General features: G+C 45.0%; 1 protein-coding gene across 1 annotated transcript in view; it reads right to left on the reverse strand.

Annotated features, from left to right (window-relative positions):
- VPS45 (vacuolar protein sorting 45 homolog) overlaps nucleotides 1–15,045 on the reverse strand; it is a 51,976-nt gene extending 36,931 nt beyond the window's left edge. The window contains exons 1-5 of the mRNA XM_056546407.1: nucleotides 14,430–15,045; nucleotides 12,280–12,414; nucleotides 9,982–10,042; nucleotides 7,428–7,507; nucleotides 4,356–4,424 (exon numbers count right to left, since the gene is read on the reverse strand). Coding sequence (XP_056402382.1) covers nucleotides 4,356–4,424; nucleotides 7,428–7,507; nucleotides 9,982–10,042; nucleotides 12,280–12,414; nucleotides 14,430–14,522 — 438 coding nt within the window. The 5' untranslated portion in view covers nucleotides 14,523–15,045. The remainder of the gene's footprint in view (nucleotides 1–4,355; nucleotides 4,425–7,427; nucleotides 7,508–9,981; nucleotides 10,043–12,279; nucleotides 12,415–14,429) is intronic.
- Between the last annotated feature and the right edge of the window lie 5,034 nt (nucleotides 15,046–20,079).

Raw genomic sequence — 20,079 nt, forward strand, 5'->3', positions numbered from 1 at the left:
AAATCAACCGGTGCCAGAAAGTTAAACAGATTTGTAAATTACTTCTATTAAAAAGATCTTAATACTTCCAGTACTTATCAGCTGCTGTATACTACAGAGTAAGTTCTTTTCTTTTTGAATTTTTTTTCTGTCTGACCACAGTGCTCTCTGCTGACACCTCTGTCCATGTCAGGAACTGTCCAGAGAAGGAGCAAATCCCTATAGCAAACCTATCCTGCTCCGGACAGTTCCTGACATGGACAGAGGTGTCAGCAGAGAGCACTGTGGTCAGACAGAAAATTAATTAAAAATAAATAAATAAAAAAAAAAGAATCTTCTCTGTAGAGAGTGGTGGTCAATGATTCGTACTCTGATTGGTCCCCGGTTATTAGTGGTGTACCCCAAGGTTCAGTACTGGGCCCGCTGCTGTTTAATTTATTTATCAATGATATAGAGGATGGTATTAACAGCTCTGTTTCTATCTTTGCAGATGACATCAAGCTTTGTAGCACGGTACAGTCTATAGAGGATGTGCATAAGTTACAAGATGACTTGGATAGACTAAGTGTCTGGGCATCCACTTGGCAAATGAGGTTCAATGTGGATAAATGTAAAGTTATGCATCTGGGTACTAATAACCTGCATGCGTCGTATGTCTTAGGGGGGATTAAACTGGCAGAGTCACTGGTAGAGAAGGATCTGGGTGTACTTGTAGATCACAGACTACAGAATAGCACAATGTCAGGCTGTTGCTTCCAAAGCCGGCAGGATATTGTCATGTATCAAAAGAGGCATGGACTCAAGGGACAGGGACATAATACTCCCCCTTTATAAAGCATTGGTACGGCCTCACCTGGAATATGCTGTTCAGTTTTGGGCACCTGTCCATAAAAGGGACACTGCGGAGTTGGAAAGGGTGCAGAGACGCGCGACTAAACTAATATGGGGCATGGAACATCTTAGCTATGAGGAGCGATTAAAGGAGTTACAATTGTTTAGTCTTGAGAAGAGACGTTTAAGGGGGGATATGATAAACGTATATAAGTATATTAATGGACCATACACAAAATATGGAGAAAAACTGTTCCAGGTTAAACCCCCCCAAAGGACGAGGGGGCACTCCCTCCGTCTGGAGAAGAAAAAGTTTAGTCTCAAGGGGCGACACGCCTTCTTTACCATGAGAACTGTGAACTTATGGAACAGTCTACCTCAGGAACTGGTCACAGCAGGAAAAATTAACAGCTTTAAAACAGGATTAGATACATTCCTGGAACAAAATAACATTAATGCTTATGAAGAAATATAAAATCCCATCCCTTCCCCAATATCGCGCCACACCCCTACCCCTTAATTCCCTGGTTGAACTTGATGGACATATGTCTTTTTTCGACCGTACTAACTATGTAACTATGTATACAGCAGTGCATAAGTACTGGAAGGATTAAGATTTTTTTTTAATAGAAGTAATTTACAAATCTAAAGTAGTAATGAGACGAGAGAGGAGAGGGCACACAAGAAGCAGCTTCACCTTGGTTTGGATGCAGCAGTGTCGGCGACCTATAGTCGCATCTTCTGCGGGGTGCACATACGAAAGCATGAAGTATCAAATTTGTACAGAGAAAAGAGAACGTACGTGCACTCACCGCTCAGTGGAGACAGCTCTGTGTAGGAATACGGTAACGGGTAGCTGGATCACAGCATCAGCGCAGGCGTAGTGGCGCTCGGAGGCCGAGCGCCACTACACCTGCGCTGATGCTGTGATCCAGCTGCCCGTTACCGGATTCCTACACCGAGCTGTCTCCGCTGAGCGGTGAGTAATTTACAAATTTGTTTAACTTTCTGGCCCCAGCTGATTTAAAATAAAAAAAAATTCCACCCGAGTACCCCTTTAACGCCTACATCTAAAGACAGTATTGGTGAAGATCCAGTTGAGCGGCAACAAGGGATTAAAAGGGCAAATCTGTAGCAATTGCTTTCAGACCGAGCCTGTTATAAGTAGTGCAGATCTTTGTATTAGAGATCAACTGTTTAAGATTAGGTAAACCAACCGCAGAGTACAGGCTGCCATAAACATTCTGCTGATAAAAACACGAATACACCTCAAGCTGTGTGCATCACACATCTTTAAATGTCACCTCCGAATAACACACTGGCAGCTCTGTCTCTAGAACATATGATCAGTTCTGCTTTTTTTGCTGCCAGTATAAATTGCTGTGACCAATATACACTGCTCAAAAACATAAAGGGAACACTTAAACAACACAATGTAACTCCAAGTCAATGACACTTCTGTGAAATCACACTGAAATGGAACAGACAACAGGTGGAAATTATAGGCAACTAGCAAGACACCCTCAATAAAGGAGTGGTTCTGCAGGTGGTGACCACAGACCACTTCTCAGTTCCTATGCTTCCTGGCTGATGTTTTGGTCACTTTTTAATGCTGGCGGTGCTTTCACTCTAGTGGTAGCATGAGACAGAGTCTCCAACCCACACAAGTGGCTCAGGTAGTGCAGCTCATCCAGGATGGCACATCAATGCGAGCTGTGGCAAGAAGGTTTGCTGTGTCTGTCAACTTAGTGTGGAGGCGCTACCAGGAGACAGGCCAGTACATCAGGAGACATGGAGAAGGCCGTAGGAGGGAAACAACCCAGCAGCAGGACCGCTACATTCGCCTTTGTGCAAGGAGGAGCAGGTGGAGCACTGCCAGAGCCCTGCAAAATGACCTCCAGCAGGCCACAAATGTGCATGTGTCCACTCAAACGGTCAGAAACAGACTCCATGAGGGTGGTATGAGGGCCCGACGTGTACAGGTGGGAGTTGTGCTTACAGCCCAACACAGTGCAGGACATTTGGCATTTGCCAGAGAAAACCAAGATTGGCAAATTCGCCACTGGTGCCCGGTGCTCTTCACAGATAAAAGCAGGTTCACACTGAGCACATGTGACAGAGTCTGGAGATGCTGTGGAGAACGTTCTGCTGCCTGCAACATCCTCCAGCATGACCAGTTTGGCGGTGGGTCAGTAATGGTGTGGGGTGGCATTTCTTTGGGGGGCCGCACAGCCCTCCATGTGCTTGCCAGAGGTAGCCTGACTGCCAATAGGTACAGAGATGAGATCCTCAGACCCCTTGTGAGACCATATGCTGGTGCGGTTGGCCCTGGGTTCCTCCTAATGCAAGACAATGCTAGACCTCATGTGGCTGGAGTGTCAGCAGTTCCTGCAAGAGGAAGGCATTGATGCTATGGACTGGCCCGCCCGTTCCCCAGACCTGAATCCAATTGAGCACATCTGGGACATCATGTCTCGCTCCATCCACCAACGCCACGTTGCGCCACAGACTGTCCAGGAGTTGGCGGATGCTTTAGTCCAGGTCTGGGAGGACATCCCTCAGGAGACCATCCGCCACCTCATCAGGAGCATGCCCAGGCGTTGTAGGGAGGTCATACCGGCACGTGGAGGCCACACACACACTACTGAGCCTCATTGTGACTTGTTTTAAGGACATTACATAAAGTTGGATCAGCCTGTAGTGCGGTTTTCCCCTGTGATTTTGAGTGTGACTCCATATCCAGACCTCCATGGGTTGATAAATTTGATTTCCATTGATAATTTTTGTGTGATTTTGTTGTCAGCGCATTCAACTATGTAAAGACGAAAGTATTTCATACGATTAGTTCATTCATTCAGATCTAGGATGTGTTATCTTAGTGTTCCCTTTATTTCTTTGAGCTGTCTACTATTCACATGTACACTTCAGAAAATCACTACTTCTAGGAAGATCCCAATTCATAAGAAGCAAAAATCTAGAGAGATAAGCGAAGGCGCTCCATAGTGGAGTATCACTAGTACAATGATGAGCTGGGGAGGGGTAAGCTGTCGCTTACCGCTACAGGTTGTGTACTTGCATACACAACAATGGAAAGTGTGTATAATTGCTCGATCTCACATCTGCAGCCTTCCTGATGTATTGGATAGCAATGGAGTGAGGCTGCGAGAAATCACAAAAATACACTTGGTGCTGACTGGGATAGAGGGAACAGGAGTCACGGCACTTCAAGTAGGTAACTTATATTCTGACCAAGATGCAACGCATTTCGCTGCGCATGCGCAGTGAAACGCGTTGCATCTTGGTCAGAATATAAGTTCCCTACTTGAAGTGCCGTGACTCCTGTTCCCTCTATCCCAGTCAGCTCCAAGTGTATTCCTTCATTGCTAAGAAGCAGAAATTTAATTAATGTTTGCCAAATGGTGCCCTCTGACCTGACCATCAATGAGCCTCTATAACCAGTGAGGAGCACAAAGAGGACTCACACAGCACCCAAACACTTTGACTAATACTTCCCAAAGCCTATGAGACACATCTGGTTATCTTACCTGATAGCAGCCTACTATGTTTAAAGAAAAGACGTGGGGATTCACAGCAATGTAATCTCCATAAAACTCCTGAAAAAAAAGTAAAAAAAAAAAAAAAAAATTATATATATTAATATATATATATATATATATATATATATATATATATATATATATATATATATATACACACACACACACACACACACACATACATATATATATATATATATACATATATATATTTTGAACAAGGCAATATGCAGTGAACAAAATGTCCACATAAAAGAAAACATACATCCTTAAAGTATAGTACAAAGGGAAACACCTAGACAAGCATCCATATACACTATGAGTTTCAGTAGTAATACTAGGTGATAAAATCTTTAGTATAGAACTACTAGGAGTCTCAGATACAATGAATTTGGAAAAATCAGGTCCTTTATCTTCTTTCACTTTTTGTCATGTTGCGGCCTTGTGCTTAAAAAAATAAAATAATTCCCATAATTCTGCACTTAAAAGGGTACTCCCCTGGAAAACTTTTTATTTATCTATTTTTTTTTTTAAATCAAATGGTGCCAGGAAGTTGAACAGTGTATATGTATATATATATATATATATATATATATATATATATATATATATATATATATATATATGAATATGCAAAGCAGCTCATTACACAACCTTTTCAGGTAGTGTTCCCTGGAATATAAAAAGCTGAACGGGATATATGCCAAGCCAGACTACTCCCCAAAAGGGAAGTTTCGACCCATCTGCAGACAGCTGTTTCGGGTTTTTTGCCCCTCGTCAGTACAGAGCAGGGTGATCTGGCTTGGCTGTGGTGAGAGGCCTGAGGCTTTAAACGGGGTCAGTACTTTCCTCAGGGAGAGGACACCTCTTCAGGGGTAACGGAGATTCAGGTTAGGCCATTTAGCACTCCGCAGGCATTCTGGGTAGGAGAATATGCAAAGCAGCTCATTACACAACCTTTTCAGGTAGTGTTCCCTGGTATCAGCTTAGCTCCTGTTAAGGAATATAAAAAGCTTGATATAGTATTTATCAGCTTCTATTTGCTCCACAGGAAGTTCTTTTCTTTTTTAATTTCCTTTTCAGTCTGACCACAGTGCTCTCTGCTGACACCTCTGTCCATTTTATGAACTGTCTGGAGCAGGATAGGTTTGTTATAGGGATTTGCTCCTACTCTGGACAGTTACTAAAACAAACAGAGATGTCAGCAGAGAGCACTGTGGTCAGACAGAAAGGAAATTCAAAAATAAAAGCAAATAGAAGCTGATAAGTACTGGAAGGATTAAGATTTTTAAATAGAAGTTAGAGATGAGTGAATTTACAGTAAATTCGATTCGTCACAAACTTCTCGGCTCGGCAGTTGATGACTTATCCTGCATAAATTAGTTCAGCTTTCAGGTGCTCCGGTGGGCTGGAAAAGGTGGATACAGTCCTAGGAGACTCTTTCCTAGGACTGTATCCACCTTTTCCAGCCCACCGGAGCATCTGAAAGCTGAACTAATTTATGCAGGAAAAGTCATCAACTGCCGAGCCGAGAAGTTCGTGACGAATCGAATTTACTGTAAGTTCGCTCATCTCTAATAGAAGTAATTTAGAAATCTGTTAAATTTTACGGCACCAATTGATTTGAAAAAAAATAATAAATAAATAAATAAATAAAAAGTCTTCCAGGGGAGTAATCCTTTAATACTCCATAATGACAAAGTGAAAACAGAATGTTACAAATCTTTGCTAATTTATTAACATACAGTACATAAGTATTCAGACCCTTTACTGAGAACTTTGATGAAGCACATCTGGGTCATTGTCTTGTTGGACGGTTGAGGATCAGGTTTTTATTAAGAACTTCTCTGTACTCTGCTCCATTCGGCTTTCCCTCAACACTGATTGGTCTACCAGTCCCAGCCAACCAAAAACACCCCGCACAGCATGATGTTGCCTCCACCATGCTTTACTGTAGGGATAGTATAGGCAAATGATGAACAGTGCCTGGTTTCCTCCAGACATGACGCTTAGAGTTGAGGCCAAAAAGCTAAATCTTGTTTTCATCAGATGAGAGAATCTTGTTCCTCACAGTCTGAGAGTCTTTTAGGTGCACTATTTCCTAAATCCATGTGGGCGGGGATAAGATGTATGATCGCAGGGGTCCCGCCACTGGGGACCCCTGCAATCTCGGTGCAGCCCCCGGCATTCTGTGCCAGGCACTGCCTCTAAGACAGGGATGAGATGTCCCGGCCACACCCCCTAGTGAGGTCACACCACGCCCCTTCTATTCATGTCTATGGGAGGGGGTGTGACGTCTTTTGGATAGGGGATAAGATGTATAAAGCCTGAATACCCCTTTAACCTTCTGCACACAGGATCATTGAAGCTCAGTCAGAGAGACCATTGGGTTCTTGGTCACCTCTCTTACCAAGGTCCTTCTCCCTTGATAACTTAGTTTAGTGATGTTGCCATCTCTAGGAAGAGTCCTGGTTGCTTTAAACTTCTTCCATTATGGTGGCCACTGTGCTTTCTCTCTTTGTGTTCCCTCTATTAGATCTGTTCCTCCACACAATCCTGTCTCTGAGCCCTACAGGCAGTTCTTTCCTTCTCATGGCTTGGTTTTTGCTCTGATATACATTATCAGCTGTGAGGCTTTTTATAGACAGGGCTTTGTCTTTCTAAATCCTGTCCAATCAGCTGAATTTAACACATTTCAAGTGTTGTAACAGAGGGTCTGAATACTAATGCACATGTGAAATTATTTGTTTTTTCTTTTTAATAAATTAGAAAGATTGGTAATATTCAGTTTTCACTGTCTCATTATGGGGTGTTGAGTGCAAAATGAAGGGGGAGGATTAGATTGTTATTATATTTTAGCACAGGGCCGCAACATAAAATGTTTGTTCAGAAGCAAAAAAGACACGGAGAAAAACTATAATGGAAACGTGCGCAACTCTGACCAAAATGGCAGGTGTGAAGCCAGCCTATCGGTAAGTCACAGCAGATTTGTGCAGGTAGAATGGATGAGATTCTGCACACAGAGCAGCCCATGGACAATAGGTAAAGGTGTACACTTACCTGCACTTCTGACACCACCTCCTGTTCGTCTGCCTCGGCCAGAGATTTCACATCACTCTTGCTGATCACATTGCTAAAATCTGAAATTAAAAAACACAGAATTACAACCTTCCTTTGCTATAATAATTTTGTGACAGCTCTGCAATTATTCAATGCACCGCAAGTCTTTCTGGATGCTTGTAAATAGCAAAACCATTCTATAAATTCACTTTATATATCAAAGTAATCTGAATTACTGTGTCTATACCAGTGGTTCTTAACCTGGGTTCGATCGAACCCCAGGGGTTCGGTGAGACAGTCTCGCGGGTTCGGCGGAGGTCAAGACACGCACCCGACTCCAGGCCCATCGCAACAGGACAGGCAAACCAAGCAATTGCTTGGGGCCCCGAGCAGAGCCGGAGTTTGCCCATCCTGTAGCGACGGGGCAATTCCCCCCCCATCACTATTCAGGACATCCCTGTGTCCCGAAAGATGTTTTCGGGACACAGGGATGCCCCCGTTAACTCTCTGCGGTCCTGCGTTAAGCTTAAAAACGCATGGGCCGCTGGGAGATAGCACACGCCGGGACGAGGACCGGAGGATGGAGAAGGAGGAAGACACGCTGGCCAGCTTGGTAAGTGACCAGCGGCGCATCATCTTTGGTGCTCCGACCACTGGTCCCGGGACCTACTGCTATAGCCGGAGCAATGGTCGGAGCACTGAAGTGGGCAATACACAGGCATACAGCCTCCAGCCATACACTGTATAAGGCTGGAGGCTGTATGTCTGTGGGGGAACACTGCCTGCGCCTAATGTGTGGGGGAACACTGCCTGCGCCTAATGTGTCTTAAAGGGGTATTCCAGGCAAAAACTTTTTTTTATATATCAACTGGCTCCGGAAAGTTAAACAGATTTGTAAATTACTTCTATTAAAAAATCGAAATCCTTCCAATAGTTATTAGCTTCTGAAGTTTTCTGTCTAACTGCTCAATGATGATGTCACGTCCCGGGAGCTGTGCATGATGGGAGAATATTCCCATAGGAGCTGCACAGCTCCCGGGACGTGAGTCATCAGAAAGCAGTTAGACAGAAAACAGCAACTCAACTTCAGAAGCTAATAACTATTGGAAGGATTAAGATTTTTTAATAGAAGTAATTTACAAATCTGTTTAACTTTCCAGAGCCAGTTGATATATAAAAAAAAGTTTTTGCCTGGAATACCCCTTTAATGGTTTTGTTCATTTTGTGCACCTATGTATAAATATATACCTCCTATGTTTTGAATTTGAAAAAATCATATTTTATTTTTCCAATTAAGAGGGGTTCGGTGAATGCACATATAAAACTGCCCTATACGTTACATTTCTTATCCTGTAATGATTCTGAGTTACATCATGTATTTTGTTGGAGAGATGCACTAACTATTCTGCTGGTGAAGTCAAGGAGAATGTACATTTCTTACCCTAAGTTACAGTCTGTATCATACCCCAGAGCTGCACTCACTATTCTGCAGCAAGATGTACGCAATGCAACTCAGGATGACTAAAAGATAACTTGTGTCCTTGTTTCCCAGGTACAGTGCCTTTCATACATATTCACCCTCCTTGGAGATTTCTACATTTTGTCATAGTATAACCACAGATTAGAATTTATTTAATGCCACTTAAAGGGGTACTCCGCTGCTCAACGTTTGGGCGCCAGGAGCTCGTAAGGAGCTCTTCATAGCCCCACCTCCTCATGGCATCACGCCCCACCCCCTCAAAGCAAATCTATGGGAGGGGGCGTGACAGCCGTCACGCCCCCTCCGATAGACTTGCATTGAGGGGGCGGGACGTGACATCAAGAGGGGGCCGGGCTATGACGTCACAAGCTCCCGGCGCCGGCTCAACGTTCGGAACAGTTTGTTCCAAGCACTGAGCAGTGCAGCACCCCTTTAAGGCTGGGACAGAGGTTCATCTTAGAGCTGGACAAATAATCCTAAACATATACCCAAAGTTACAATGGAACGGATTAGATCAAATCATGTAAATGTCCTAAAATGGCCCCGTCACAGCCCAGACCTGAATCAAATTGGGAATCTATGGCAAGACCTGAAAATGGCCGTTCACAGACCTCTCCATCCCATCCGAGCTCCAGCTTTTGGTTTTCTTTTTTTGCCAAGAACGGGCAAACATTTCCATCTCTAGATGTGCAAAGCTGGAAGAGACATACCCTAAAAAAAAGACTTAACTCAAGGGGGGGGGGGGGGAGAGATGCATCCAAAATAACTTTTTTGTTCTCATTATTGTGTAGTAACAAAATGTATTTTGCACTAAATTCAAAAGTACTATCCATGTTGTGTTCAAAGGGTAGAAGTCTATTTGAACTCCAGTCTGTAATACCAGCAAATGGGCAAAAAGTCCAAGGAGGGAGGGGGTTAAAAAAAACTAAATGCAAGGCTCTGTAGATGCTGAACCTTATCAATAATAAGCCAACAGGTAAAACTTGAGTGTTCCCCATAGCGGCCAAACATTTACGTTGGCTTCCATACCTTCTGATTTAAGCTGATCCTTCTGATCCTTTGTAATATACTTACACAGGAAATAGACGCTGTACTTTGGCCTTCGCAGCTCCTTGATCAAGTATTCAACGTTTTCCTTTTAAAGTGACATAAAACAGTATTAGAGGGGGATTTAGCAAATCTAGTGCGACCAAATGAAATCAGCTGCTTATTCAGAGGCACATTGTATTCTTATGGTGACACGTTTACCTTTGGAGAGGGCATTATGTCATGCCCGCGTCGCTTTCTTCAGAGTCAATAATGAGGACCCTCACCAGCTGCTCGAGGACAGTCAGGAGGTTGTAATAAAGCTTGAGCAGACCTAGAAATAGGCTACATAGCCGAAACGCGTCGGTTCTTGTTTTTATCTATTTTTGCACCTTGATGTTTTTAATAATGATGGAAAACAAGTTTGTGTTTTACACATATCCATGTGTCTGGAAGTGCTGGCGGACCATTACTGTTAGAGAGCACTTTATTCTACTATATCCCCAGTATATGCCATAAATCTCTAATAGATGTGGGTCCCTCCTCTGGACTTGATCTCCATTCTACCCATTCCGTGCAGGTAGAGAGAATGGGGAGTGTGGATATGCCCTTTAAAGGGAACCTGCTCTCTCTTTCATGCTGCCTGAACCCTGAGTCATTGGGGTGGTCCACTGTGGCTTCTCCCTGCCCCACCAGCCTTGATCCATAGATTTCTCCCTGTTTGGGTAAAGAGAGATCTATCAATCAAGGCTGGTGGGAGAACAAGAAGCCATCAGGAACCGCCCTAATGACTCATGGTTCAGGCAGCATGAATGCAAAAAGACACACCCTTTATTGTAATGGACACAACCACGACTACAGTATACAGTGACCCCCCCCCCCCCCGACCTACGATCATTTCAACATACAATGGCCTCTCAGAGGCCATCGCATGTTGAAGGCAGGATCAACATACAATGCTTTTGTATGTCGGGGCCATCGCATAAATGGCTATCCGGCAGCGCAGACTGCTTCAGCTGCCACCGGATAGCAGTTTACGGTGCCCTGTGTGCTGCGGTGACGATCACTTACCTGTCCTCGGGGCTCCGGAGCCTCCTCTTCGGGATCCCCTGCATCGCCGTCGCTCTCCGTCGTCATCACGTCGCTGCGCACGCCGTCCCGTCATCCAATAGGAGCGGCGTACGTAGTGACATGATGGCAGCGACGGAGAGCGAGGATCCCGAATCCCGAGGAAGCAGAGACATCTGGAGCATCGGGGACACCCTGGGGACATGGCAACAGCGATGGATGGCGACATTCAGGGCAGCGGTGACAGGTGAGTATAACTTCCTATTCTTTCCATTGCACGGATCCCTCAACATACGATGGCTTCAACAAAGGATGGTTCATTTAGAACGGATTACCATCGTATGTTGAGGGATCACTGTAATAGGTTTAGATATGAAGAGACTACCATCTTGGAAGGAGGAGGCAAGGTCACCCTCTTAGAAGATGATGGGTCCACCAATTAAGAAGACGTAACAAGGCCCTTCACAAGTATAGATCCCAACAGCATAATGGTAAGACAACTACTCAAAGCCCATATAACTATACAACTTATAAATTTAAAGGGGTATTCTGGATTTTGTTTCCTCATGGAAATATCCACTTACTACCTCTACTCAGCCATAACATCAATTAGATGTTCTGACATATCATGGCGAAAGCACTGTGTGCCCATAGACTGTCCCCCCTCCCACTGTACTGATTATTGTTAAAGGGGTACTCCGGTGAAAAACTAATTTTTTTTTCTTATCAAATGGCTCCAGAAATGTAAACAGATTTGTAAATTACTTCTATTGAAAAATCTTAATCCTTCCAGTACTTATCAGTTGCTGAAGTCCAGTTGCTCTTTACTGTTTGACCACAGTGCTCTCTGCTGACACCTCTGTCTGTCTCAGGAACTGTCCAGAGCAAGAGAAGTTTACTATGGGGATTTGCTGCTACTCTGGACAGTTCCTGACATGGACAGAGGTGTCAGCAGAGAGCACTGTGGTCAGACAGAAAAGAACTACACAACTTCAGCAGCTGATAAGTACTGGTAGGATTAAGATTTTTTTTTTTCCATAGAAGTAATTTACAAATCTGTTTAACTTACTGGAGTCAGTTGATATGATTTTTTTTTCTCGTTGGAATACCCCTTTAATACAGTCTTCTCTTTTTTCTTCCTCTCCTTCTAAGAACCATAACATAGTACAGAAGGTTGGAAGAAGGCCATCAAGTTCAACCTATATCTCTCCTGTGTCCCAGGGCCTGTTAATAACAAGCTCTCTCTGATCCATTTCCCAGTGCGCCCACCATCATTACCTTGGTGGGCCTGAGGAAACATATGGCCTTCAGGTGCTTCATGCTCTCCCGATTGGCCGAGTCGATGCGCTCAAAAAGGTAGACCTCCTTCTGCAGGATCTCCGACTGGGTGTACACCATGCTGACCACACTTGTCTGTAGGAGATGGAGACATGACATCAATAACATTTATTGCTGGGAATATCAGCGCCTTTCTAGAAGGTGGGAGGCTACTCAGTCAAACACAGTGACATGGTGACCGGCCCTGAATAAGAGTTTATTCCGAATCAAATGTTTAAATGGGTCCCCTCCTTATACACAGGAGGAAATAACATGCACTGTACATGTCTACAGATGCTGTGCCCCCTGCAGGTCAGACTAGTACTGGGCGGTATACATAATGAATACCGGTGTGTTTTTTTTTTTTATATGAATTTTTCACATACCGCAATACCGTTTCCATAGCAACCGACTCCAATGCGTAATGGAGTAGAGAAACGTCCGGCTGCACAGCGTCTCTGGGAAGTGTAGTCCGAGCCGCACTGAACTGACTGTGAGGAGCTGGGAGGGGACTACAACTCCCGGCGGGCGCGGAAAACTCAAGCAGAACTGAGGAGACATGGAGGAGAGTTACCGGGCGGCCTGACCGAGACCCCGGGTACCATGGTGAGGACCCCCAACTATTAGAAAACACGAGCAGAACTGCGGAGACAGGGAGGAGAGTTACCGGGCGGCCTGACCGAGACCCCGGGTACCATGGTGAGGACCCCCGACCACCTGACACTATACTGAGGAGCCCACCCGAAATACCGTTAAATACCATGAAGCCGCCATAATTTAGAAAAATACCATGATATACATTTTAGGTCATACCGCCCAGCACTAGGTCAGTGGCTCCAAACTGTGAATGTTGCAAAACTACAACTCCCAGCATGCCCGGACAGCCGTTGGCTGTCCGGGCATGCTGGGAGTTGTAGTTTTGCAATATCTGGAGGTCCACAGTTTGGATTCCTAGAGTCTTAGCAACTGTTTTTTTAACCAGGGTGCCTCCAGTTACTGTAATACTACAACCCACACCTAACAACTGTCCAGATAACATGCTGGGGGTTGTAGTTTTACAATAGCACAGTTTGGATAGCTAGAGTCTTAGCCAGTGTTTTCTCTAACCAGGATGCTTAAAGGGGTATTCCAGGCAAAACCTTTTTATATATATATATATATATATATATATATATCTCAACTGGCTCCGGAAAGTTATAAAGATTTGTAAATTACTTCTATTAAAAAATCTTAATCCTTCCAATAGTTATTAGCTTCTGAAGTTTTCTGTCTAACTGCTCAATGATGATGTCACGTCCCGGGAGCTGTGCATGATGGGAGAATATCCCCATAGGAGCTGCACAGCTCCCGGGACGTGACTCATCAGAGAGCAGTTAGACAGAAAACAACAACTCAACTTCAGAAGCTAATAACTATTGGAAGGATTTTTAAGATTTTTTAATAGAAGTAATTTATAAATCTGTTTAATTTTCCGGAGCCAGTTGATATATAAAAAAAAAGTTTTGGCCCGGAATACCCCTTTAAAGCTACTGCAATAGTAAAAACCCTCACGCAACGGCTGTCCAGACATGCTGGGGGTTGTAGTTTTACAATAGTTGGTGGTTCAGTTTGGATACCTAGGGTCCAAGCCACTGTTTCTCAACTAGGGTGCCTCCAGCAGTTCCAAAACTACAAGCCCCAGCATGCCTGCACAGATGTGTGCTGTCCTGGAATGTTGGGGGTTGTTGTTTTGCAATAGATGGAAGTCCACAGTTTGGATACCTAAGGTCTAAAGCCACTGTTACCAAAATAGGGTGCCTCCAGCTGTTGAAAAACGACATCCCACTCTGCATGCCCAGACAGCCGTTGGCATGCTGGGGGTTGTAGTTTTGCAATAGGTGGAGGTCCACATTTTGGGTCTAAGCCAATGTGCAAAAACTACAACTCCCAGCATGCCCGGACAACCAACAGCAACAGCTGGAGGCACCCTGGTTGAGAAACACTGGTGTTAGCTATGGTCACCTGACTGGCAAAAAAAAAAAAAGCCACATAAAATGCTAATTTTATGCAAATACAAAGTGACACCTGAGAGGTGATGCCTCCTCTGCCCTTTCATACGCCCCGCCTCTTACCGTCTCCTTGTCCATGAGCAGCACCTTCATGCCCGGCCCGCTGTCCTCTATCATCTTGGACACATACTGCTTCACCGCTAGAACCACGTTCATGATCGCCCGGCACTCGGTTCCCCGGTCTCAGCTGGAATCTGCCAACAACACCTTCACTTCCGGGGTGTCACCGCAAAGGATGCTGGGAGTTGTAGGAGAATCCGCGGAAACTGCAGTGTGCGGAAACGGAGGCGCGTCACTGACGTCATCGCGTCCCGCGACGTACGCCGGGAATTGTAGTCTGTCGTATGGCTTACGTCCTCCTAACGCTGACTCTATTCGAATTTACTAGTGAGGAGACTAGAATGGAGGAACTCCACCATAAACACGACCGAGAAGTCACCAACGCTATAGAGGACGTCGTTATTCTGTATTCCTACTCGCTCAATAGCCCCTGAATACCTGAGGGAGCCTGGGTCACATGACCGTGCTTCTCAGTATTTCATTGGCTAAGCGCTCACACGTGACTGCCGCTCGGAGACCCGAGTACGAAAGCATAAAGAGAAACCGCTATTGTGTATTGGAGGATGGTAGCTGTAGTAGTGTCTGGGGGATGTGACTATACTGTCCCTCCATATATGTGGTGGGAGCTCAGGTCCAGTGTGAGGGCTTACAGTGTATTCTATATACAACCTCCGTCCTGGTGTCTACGTCACCGTGTAGCTCAGTGTTTCCCAACCAGGGTGTTTCCAGCTGTTGCAAAACTACAACTCCCAGCATGCCCGGACAGCCGTTGGCTGTCCGGGCATGCTGGGAGTTGTAGTTTTGCAACAGCTGGAGGCACCCTGCTGGAAAACAGCCGCGTAGCTATTTGACCCTATTTACACTGATCAAAAAAATAAAGGGAACACTAAGATAACACATCCTAGATCTGAATGAATGAACTAATCGTATGAAATACTTTCGTCTTTACATAGTTGAATGTGCTGACAACAAAATCACACAAAAATTATCAATGGAAATCAAATTTATCAACCCATGGAGGTCTGGATATGGAGTCACACTCAAAATCATAGTGGAAAACCGCACTACAGGCTGATCCAACTTTGATGTAATGTTCTTAAAACAAGTCACAATGAGGCTCAGTAGTGTGTGTGGCCTCCATGTGCCCGTATGACCTCCCTACAACGCCTGGGCATGCTCCTGATGAGGTGGCGGATGGTCTCCTGAGGGATGTCCTCCCAGACCTGGACTAAAGCTTCCGCCAACTCCTGGACAGTCTGTGGTGCAATGTGGCGTTGGTGGATGGAGCGAGACATGATGTCCCAGATGTGTGGCCTGCTGGAGGTCATTTTGCAGGGCTCTGGCAGTGCTCCTCCTGCTCCTCCTTGAACAATGGCGGAGGTAGCGGTCCTGCTGCTAGGTTGTTGCCCTCCTACGGCCTCTTCTACATCTCCTGATGTACTGGCCTGTCTCCTGGTAGCGCCTCCATACTTTGGACACTAAGTTGACAGACACAACAAACCTTCTTGCCACAGCTCGCATTGATGTGCCATCCTGGATGAGCTGCACTACCTGAGCCACTTGTGTAGGTTGCAGACTCCATCTCATGCTACCACTAGAGTGAAAGCACCGCCAGCATTCAAAAGTGACCAAAACAGCCAGGAAGCATAGGAACTGAGAAGTGGTCTGTGTTCATCACCTGCAGAACCACTCCTTTATTGAGGGTGTGTTGCTAATTGCCTATAATTTCCACCTGTTGTCTGTTCCATTTGCACAACAGCATGTGAAATTGATTGTCAGTCAGTGTTGCTTCCTGAGTGGACAGTGGGATTTCACAGCATTGTCATTGACTTGGAGTTACATTGTGTTGTTTAAGTGTTCCCTTTATGTTTTTTGAGCAGTGTATTTAGGTTTCTGGGCAGAAACCTTCTTTCCTCTAGACATAGAGGATGCCCCCTTGTTATAGATACAGTCCTGGGTATAAATAGATCATGGAGAGATCTCTGTACTGCCCCCTGATATATTTATACATAGTTATTAGGTCTCCCCTAAACCTTCTTTTTTCTAAACTAAATAACCCTAATTCTGATAATCTTTCTGGGTACTGTAGTCCTCCCATTCCCTGTATTATCCTGGTTGCCCGTCTTTGAACCCTCTCCAGCTCCACTATATCTTTCTTGTACACTGGTGCCCAGTACTGTACACAGTATTCCATGTGTGGTCTGACCAGTACTGTACACAGTATTCTATGTGTGGTCTGACTAGTACTGTACACAGTATTCTATGTGTGGTCTGACCAGTACTGTGCACAGTATTCTATGTGTGGTCTGACCAGTACTGTGCACAGTATTCTATGTGTGGTCTGACCAGTACTGTACACAGTATTCTATGTGTGGTCTGACCAGTACTGTACACAGTATTCTATGTGTGGTCTGACCAGTACTGTACACAGTATTCTATGTGTGGTCTGACCAGTACTGTACACAGTATTCTATGTGTGGTCTGACCAGTACTGTACACAGTATTCTATGTGTGGTCTGACCAGTACTTTACACAGTATTCTATGTGTGGTCTGACCAGTACTATACACAGTATTCTATGTGTGGTCTGACCAGTACTGTACACAGTATTCTATGTGTGGTCTGACCAGTACTGTACACAGTATTCTATGTGTGGTCTGACCAGTACTGTACACAGTATTCCATGTGTGGTCTGACTAGTGATTTGTACAGCGGTAGAATTATTTCCTAGTCGTGGGCATCTATGCCCCTATTGATGCCCCCCATGATTTTATTTACCTTTGCAGCAGCTGCCTGACACTGGTCACTACAGCTAAATTTACTGTTAAAGGGGTATTCAAGGAAAAACCTTATATATATATATATATATATATATATATATATATATATATATATCAACTGGCTCCAGAAAGTTAAACAGATTTGTAAATTACTTCTATTAAAAAATCTTAATCCTTTCAGTACTTATGACCTTCTGAAGTTAAGATTGTTCTTTTCTGTCTAAGTCCTCTCTGATGACACGTGTCTCGGGAAACGCCCAGTTTAGAAGCAAATCCCCATAGACAACCTCTTCTAAACTGGCCGTTTCCCGAGACAGGTGTCATCAGAGAGGACTTAGACAGAAAAAGAACAACCTTAACTTCAGAAGGTCATAAGTACTGAAAGGATTAAGATTTTTTGATAGAAATAATTTACAAATCTGTTTAACTTTCTGGAGCCAGTTGATATATAAAAAAAAAGTTTTTTCCTGGAATACCCCTTTAAAGTCCTTTTCCATGTCAGTCGTCCCAAGTATTCTCCCATTTAATACATAATCCCAGCCCAGATTTTTCTTCCCCATCTGCATTACCTTACATTTATCAGCGTTGAACCTCATCTGCCACTTCCCAGCCCAAATCTCCAACCTATCCAGATCCATTTGTAACAGTGCACTGTCCTCTATTGTGTTATCTACTATACACAATGCACTGTCCTCTTTTGTGTAAACATCTTAATGCAGTTAAGTATCATCTGCAAAGATTGATACTTTACTATACAATCCCTCTACATGGTCATTAATAAATATATTAAAAGGTATAGGACCCCAAACTGGGTTTATGCTGAAGTAATACAATGTCCTAATAGACAGAAACCTTCCCCGGCAATCTCTTTATCATTTGACAAGGCAACAAGCATTCAGGGAGTAGAATTAGGAATGTTATTGGCAGTGGCCTACATAGAATAAAGGGGCCCCGTAGAAAATATTGAAATAGGATTCCTGGACCTCTTTCCCACTATCGTTGTCACCCTGTAAATATTCCTGTTATCATCTTCTGTTGTAAATTCCTGAAAATGGCCGTCAGAGAATCCCATTCGTGTCAATGGGATTTTTTGAGCATCCGTTGTCACCAGTAATAGCCTGTTATGAATTACGTCCGTTATTTTGAAGGAACGAAAAACGGTGCATGCGCAAATTTTTCTCCCGTCAAAAATAGAGGTTGCATAATGGACTTTAACATTTTTAAATTGGAGTACCGTATTTTTCACCGTATAAGACGCAGTTTTTCTTCCCCAAAACTGGGGGGGGGGAAGTTGGTGCGTCTTATATGGTGAATACCTGCGGCCATCAATGGCCGGGACCGCGTTGCTAATACAGGACATCACCGATAGCGGTGATGCCCTGTATTAACCCTTCAGACGTAGCTATCAATGCTGACCGCCGCATCTGAAGCGAAAATAACACTAACCCGGCTGCTCAGTCAGGCTGTTCGGGACCGCCGCGGTGAAATCGTGGCGTCCCGAACAGTTTACAGGACACCGGGAGGGACCTTACCTGCCTCCTCGGTGTCTTCTCCGTGCCGGGATCCCCTGCGCTCTCCTTCGACGTCATCACGTCATCATCCAATAGGAGCGGCGTGCGGAATGGCGTGATGACGGCGACGGAGAGCGTGGATCCCGGGGAAGAAGTCTGGAGCATCGGGGACACCCCGGCGACGCGGCGACAGCGATGAAGCGACATCCAGGGCACAGGTGACGCGTCCGGAGCGGCGGGGACACGTGAGTATTACCTCTTATACCAGTGGTCTTCAACCTGCGGACCTCCAGATGTTGCAACCTCCAACGGCTGTCCGGGCATGCTGGGAGTTGTAGTTTTGCAACATCTGGAGGTCCGCAGGTTGAAGACCACTGTTGGGTTCAGAATCTTTATTTTTTTTAGATTTTGCACCTATAAATTGGGTGCGTCTTATACACTGGTGCGTCCTATAGGGCAAATAATTATTTGTATATTCCGTTATGATCCGTTATTGCTACTAAGCATGCTCAGTAAAGCCTCTCAACCAGGAAGGGAAAAAGGGGTTAAAATTAGCGGACAATAACGAATCATAACCGATAAAATAGTTAATACCCCCTCCATTAAATTACTGACAATGCAGGAGAGAGTAGTCCTGCAGAGTTTCTAAAAGAAACTCAACCAGGGTGCCTCCAGCTGTTGCAAAACTACAATTCCCAGCATGCCCGGACAGCCAACGGCTGTCCGGGCATGCTGGGAGTTGTAGTTTTGCAACAGCTGGAGGCACTCTGGTTGGGAAACACTGCAATAGAAAGAGGAGCAGGACCAACCAGGGTGTGAACCCTTCTGTTTAAAAGCCCCATAGCAGAAACATAGAAACATAGAATGTGTCGGCAGATAAGAACCATTTGGCCCATCTAGTCTGCCCAGTAATCTGAATACTATGAATAGTCCCTGGCCCTATCTTATATAAAGGAAAGCCTTATGCTTATCCCATGCATGCTTAACCCCTTAAGGACCCAGGACGTACTAGAACGTCCTGGCACCCTAGGCTTTAAGGACCCAGGACGTACTAGTACGTCCTGGTGTTTCTCCGGTCCCTGCCGCGCGCCGGGCAGAGATCGGAAGCGGATGCCTGCTGAAATGCTTCAGCAGGCATTCAGGGCAAACGCCAAGGGGGGCCACGTAGGCCCCCCATGTCGGCGATCGCCGCAAATCATATTCTCTCCCGCTGGCTATCGGCGCCGCTTACCGTTCTCTCCCCCTGACTATCGGTGCCGGCGTCGTGCTGATAGCCAGGGGGAGAGAAGCGGCGCCGGCAATGGGGCAGCGGCGCCGACAGACAAGGGGAGAGAAGGGGCAGCGGCAGCCATTGTATAATGTT

Source organism: Hyla sarda, chromosome 11 (assembly GCF_029499605.1).
Source record: "Hyla sarda isolate aHylSar1 chromosome 11, aHylSar1.hap1, whole genome shotgun sequence".
Classification (NCBI taxonomy): domain Eukaryota; kingdom Metazoa; phylum Chordata; class Amphibia; order Anura; family Hylidae; genus Hyla; species Hyla sarda.